The sequence below is a fragment of the Pinus tabuliformis genome, chromosome 9 (genome assembly GCF_031772625.1).
Source record: "Pinus tabuliformis cultivar Carrire ecotype Pingquan chromosome 9, CPIR1, whole genome shotgun sequence".
Taxonomy (NCBI): Eukaryota; Viridiplantae; Streptophyta; class Pinopsida; order Pinales; family Pinaceae; genus Pinus; species Pinus tabuliformis.
Window position 1 is genome coordinate 205,763,053 of NC_142307.1, and position 5,118 is coordinate 205,768,170.

Consider the following 5,118-nt stretch of genomic DNA (forward strand, 5'->3'; position numbering starts at 1 on the left):
TAACTAGCTTAAATAATAAATATGTTGCGAAGGCACAGGGTAAAAAAGGTATCGCATCATTTGTGTGACCTTGTGAGTTTGTCGTTGTTTTGAAAAGGCTGACTTCGCTATTTCACTTCTCGTCTTCAAATTGACAGACACGTTATGAAGATGAAAAATACAACAATAGATATATGCATATTCTATGTAGACACAAGGTTCTCAATCCTACCCAGCAGGATTGCGGGTGGCGCCCAAATCAATCCACAGCGAACAGAGAATGAACAAGCAAAATTAATGGAAGTGGCAGTTCTACAGGATTCTCTATACTTTCGAATACAAACAGGTGGCGAGATTGCTCTGCGTACCTCTACTGTTTTGCTCAGTTTCTGCAACGATAGACAGAGCAGTACGCCTGCAAGCATGTGACGATCAAAAGTATCACCGCAGCTACCAGCGACAGGAACTTCCACGAGGCAAATATATAGTCATTCATAAACTTCACCACGGTAACTTTCCGTTTTCCACGATAACATCTCTTTAAATTACGTACAACTTTGTCTAAATATCCAACATTTATGACACTAGCGCAGTGACCCAACCTGTTCCATAGGTTCGCAACCTCTCTGTCACTCAGGAGACCGTTACAAATAATTCCGCTCTCCCTCAACAATTTCACATCTTTTATTCCGTCAATCATGCCGTTCATGAAATCTGTATATTCTCTGAAAACAAGCGGACCAGGCGCTGCAGAAGCTTCAAATGCAATCAGATTTCTCAGGATTACCTCTGTGTTGGTGTCGAACTTTAGCTTTGGGAGATAAAGAATGGAAGCTTTCTTATCAAATAGTATTGTGGTGAGATCGCCATCCGTTGGAGAGAATGTGACTCCGGCAAGGTACAATTCGGCCACAGATGTAATAGCCAATTCCTTACGCGAGGGCGGTATGATTTGAGAGGATGGTTCTTTCGCAGTTGTGCTTGCACACTTAAACTCACTCAGATGAAGAAAGTGTGGCTAACTCCATCAGACACCGCCGAACGGGTCCAGCGTTTATAGATAAGAGAGCTTTCCATAGCAATTTGAAGACTTCTGTAACGGTTGACATGTCCGCTGGATCACTCTCATCGCCATCTTCATCGGTTGGAATTGGAGTAACTGTTGAAATGTCTGCCGGATAGGGAGCATCTGGCTTTCGATAGTTGGAAAGAGGGCTGGCGATAGCGGAGTACAGATCCTCCAGCAGGTGGCCTCTCTCGTTTATATGGAGATATGAATTCTCAGGTACCTTGAAGACGAAAGGTGATAATTCTTGGTAAACCAGCTTTAGCAGGATTGACAGCCTCTCCTCTGCCTTGGCTTTAGAACCCAACTGCAACTCCAAAAGCATTTTCATTAGAAAGAGTGGCAATTGATTTTCGAGCATCATCAAATCTCTTAAAATGTAGTTATCCGCCGCACCATGGCAAGTAGGACATAAGGCTCGTCCCAGATTCTTGACGTCATCATGGGAGCTTTGGTCAAGGTATCTGACATAAAATTGCAGACACTGGAGAAGGAAGACGGCGTCCAGAGCCATGATCCACCCCAAGGTTTCTTCATTATAATCGATGAAATTGTGATAGCAGCTCCGGATTTGCCGGTGGTATTTTTTAAACTCATCTACAACGACCAGCTGAAAGTTGCCTACTCCATTAATTGTTTTGTGAAATCTATAGGCAGCTGCCAATTTGTGGCGATCCATGTCATATTTCTCAGATTTCCCGTGATGATAAGGGCCAATGGAAACTGACTGCGGAATGTAAGCTTCAGGCTTCTCAAACAATAACTCTCTTGACACATTAAACACTGACACCGACCCACATAATTCCTTCTCCTCCTCCTGTTCTTCTAGTTCATTGAGGCGTTCCTTAATTTGAATAACCCAACTATCGCCATGGATCTTCATTTGAGTAACCGAACTATCGCCATGGATCTTCATTTGAGTCTTCATTTGAGTCACCCAACTATCGCCATGGATCTTCACTTGAACCGCGTCCGAGTTGGTGTTGCTTGCCATGTTCTGATATTAGAGAAAAACAACGCACACAAATGTTTTGATATTGGAGGAAAGAACCCACACAAATGTTCCGAAATATATCTATGAGTTCAGTGACTGTGCAGCATTATATGGAGTAGTTCATTTGGCGAAGGCAGTGGTCCTGTTCTGTAATGTACGTTATGGAATCATGGATCGATGACATATCATAGAATCATGGATGAAATAATCAAATTAGAATTTGAAGTAGAAAGTGTCACTCACTGGTGAAATTCTATTATACTGACTTATTGTAATCATTTTGATATCTGTTAAAATAATATATATCAGAATTATTTAGGGATCAAATTATTAAAACAGAAAAAATATTTTAGTGCTAGTTATAAATTTATATTAAAATAATTAAAAAAAAAATATATATATTTATTAATTTTTCAAGATTTATATTTATATAAAAAATATTTATAGTTTTGGTAATGTTTATTATAAATTGGGCTAGAGTATATTTTAAAATTGTAAAGTTTGTTTTATACAGATCACCACAAGGTTATTTAAGTGTTGTTGTTTTCTTTGAATAAAGGTGATGTTGTGGGTTTTTTTGAATAAAGGTGATGAGTAAGCCTTCTAAAGAGTCAGCTTTTTGATGTTATTTTAGGTGGACTGCTTTTCCTTGAATAAAAGTGATGAGTCAGCCTTTTCATTCAATAAAAATTGTCTTTACAAGTCAGCCTTTTCATTGAATAAAAGTTGTCTTTACTACTAATTTGACAACTGACTTATAACAAATTTTTCCACTATGCAAAAAAATAATTAAAAAAAATGTTTGAAAATAAAAAATTATTCATTTATTAATTTTTTTAAAAAGAAAAATTATTTATTTATTTATCTTTTAAATGATTTTTAATTGGTAGTGAATATGGAATAGCTAGTTTAAAATCCATTTATCAACCAAATAATATTTTAAAAATAAAATAGAATTATATCAAAATCATTATTGCACACGTACAAAATAAATGTCCACAAATAATATTTTTTTTAATACAAATTTCGGGTGCTGTATTATAGCTGAAAAAGGAGTCAGTTCTCCATAAGAAAACATAGAGAATTTGCTGCCTATTCTGGGTCCAAGGAATTACAAAAAAGATCCTTTCCTTGACCCTTGCCTTAGTAGTTCTATGGCTAAGTATTACAAGACAACTTTAGATCCGAACAAACTGCAGAGACCAAAATTTGCATTTACACTTCATACTTAGTCGATTTCAATGTGGCTGATCTGTCTGGCCGTGGATTCCTCTGGGTGAGGGTTGGGATCAGGATGTTTGACGCTGGAGGAGCTGGGAGCAGCCTTGTTCTTCTTATCCATCATGTATTGGAGGATTGAGATTGATTCCTCGGCGTGGCTGCAGCGGTTGGACAAGTTTCTGAATTGTTCTTGCAGTGAGGTGACACGGTGCTGGAAGAGATTGATTTCAGCCCTATACTTCTGGTTCAAAATCTTGTATTGGTCCTCCATTCTTGCCTCCAAGCTTTTAACCTGGTCTTCCATGGCAAGATGCTGCGCTCTCAGTTCTTCGAATTCGGCCTCTGCGCAGTGCCAACAGTCCTCTGATCTTGCCATCTTTGTCGTCCACTTCCTTCTTGCTGCTCTAACTACCGGTCCCCGAACCTTCAAAGCCTGAACGCTGGTGGGAGGCGCAACCGCAATGGAATGACCACTCTTGCTCGACTTACCAGAGCTATACTCATAGACCCTTCTACTCTTAATGCGCTGTGAAGACCTGTGCTTTGGTTGATTTATAGAGCCGGGCTGCTGCTGGCGGAGGCGGGAAGAGATCAAATCGATTATCCTGTAATCGTATTATTGAACTTACGCAAGATTAATTTAATTGTTGAACCTATACAGATGATGAGTTCTCAATTTTGATGTTCACATGTGAACGCTGCATTATTCTCATGTCACCATTGTGTCTACTTAGTCGAAAGCCGTATTCAGCGCTTCAAATGCTTTTGCCGAAAATTGAACCACTCTCGTGTCTCTCTGTGTCTCTGAGTCAAAAGCCGTATTCATGAGCATACGAGACATGCCATTGAATTCAGACAAAAATTGAGACGTTGAGATGCATGTTCGCTCTCCATTCAACTCCTCTGTAAGGAGGAGATAGATGCATGTTCGCTATGCATTCAAGTCAAAGGCAATCATACTAAAAGATATTTTGATTATTCTGTCACTATACAGGTGACTAGTGCTCAATTCTGATGTTCACATGTGAACGCTGCATTATTCTCATGCCACCATTGTGTCTATTGAGTCGAAAGCCGCGCTTCGAATGCTTTTGCCAAAAATTGAACCACTCACGCGTCACTCTGTGTCTCTGAATCGAAAGCCGTATTATTTAACTTTTAATTTGTAATTGGAATGTAATAATTTAGATTCATGCATCTATCTCTGTATCGAGGAGATAGATGCATGTTCGCTATACATTCATGCATCTATCTCTGTATCGAGGAGATAGATGCAATCATACTAAAATATTTAGAGAAACTGGTAAATATCGCACAGCATACCGCACTTGAATAGATGTCATACACTGATTTCGTTACTTTCTGATGAGACTCTCAAGTAATGGTATTGATTCTTTCAATTTTATATTACAACGACAACACGTGGTAACAAAACATTTCAATGAGAGAAAGCCCATTGAATATCAAGAACTTATGGGACTCACCGAAGTGAAAACAATGTCAGTCATATGCTGAATAGTCAAATTAAATATAATGAAAAACTTTGTTGAATTTCACAAAACAATACGCTGGGAATTTACTTTTTAAGGCCCTCATTCATAGTCCCTCGTCCGATAAAGAGACAACCGACAATGTCGTGAAGCAAGATATCAAAGCCATTAAATATAGCTTGCCTGCCAACGTGGGTAAGGTGCGTGGGTTATGAAAGGTCATCTTTAAAATCATTTCTGAGAGTTCACGTTACTGTGGAAATTTCGAGCATATTTTTTTTGGTTGCATCCACGTTTGTGATAGTGACTTGTTCAGAATTTACTCATTTTATTTTTTAATTTAGTTTAAAAAAATAGAGTATATAAAA

At 38.5% G+C, this 5,118-nt stretch overlaps 1 protein-coding gene across 1 annotated transcript; it reads right to left on the bottom strand.

Moving 5' to 3' along the window:
* Nucleotides 1-361: 361 nt before the first annotated feature.
* Nucleotides 362-2,039, bottom strand: LOC149147860 (putative UPF0481 protein At3g02645). The gene is made up of 2 exons (XM_089441976.1): nucleotides 1,071-2,039; nucleotides 362-967 (listed from the first exon to the last, which is right to left on the bottom strand). Exons 1-2 carry the CDS (start codon nucleotides 2,037-2,039, stop codon nucleotides 362-364), a joined length of 1,575 nt encoding a protein of 524 aa, XP_089298102.1.
* Between the last annotated feature and the right edge of the window lie 3,079 nt (nucleotides 2,040-5,118).

What these genes read in the sequence shown, in the direction of transcription:
- LOC149147860 (XM_089441976.1), bottom strand. Translation starts at nt 2,039, where the DNA reads ATGGCAAGCAACACCAACTCGGACGCGGTTCAAGTGAAGATCCATGGC. An exon ending in ACATGTCAACCGTTACAGAA is followed by an intron (nt 968 to 1,070) that starts GTCTTCAAATTG and finishes AGTGAGTTTAAG; the next exon opens with TGTGCAAGCACAACTGCGAA.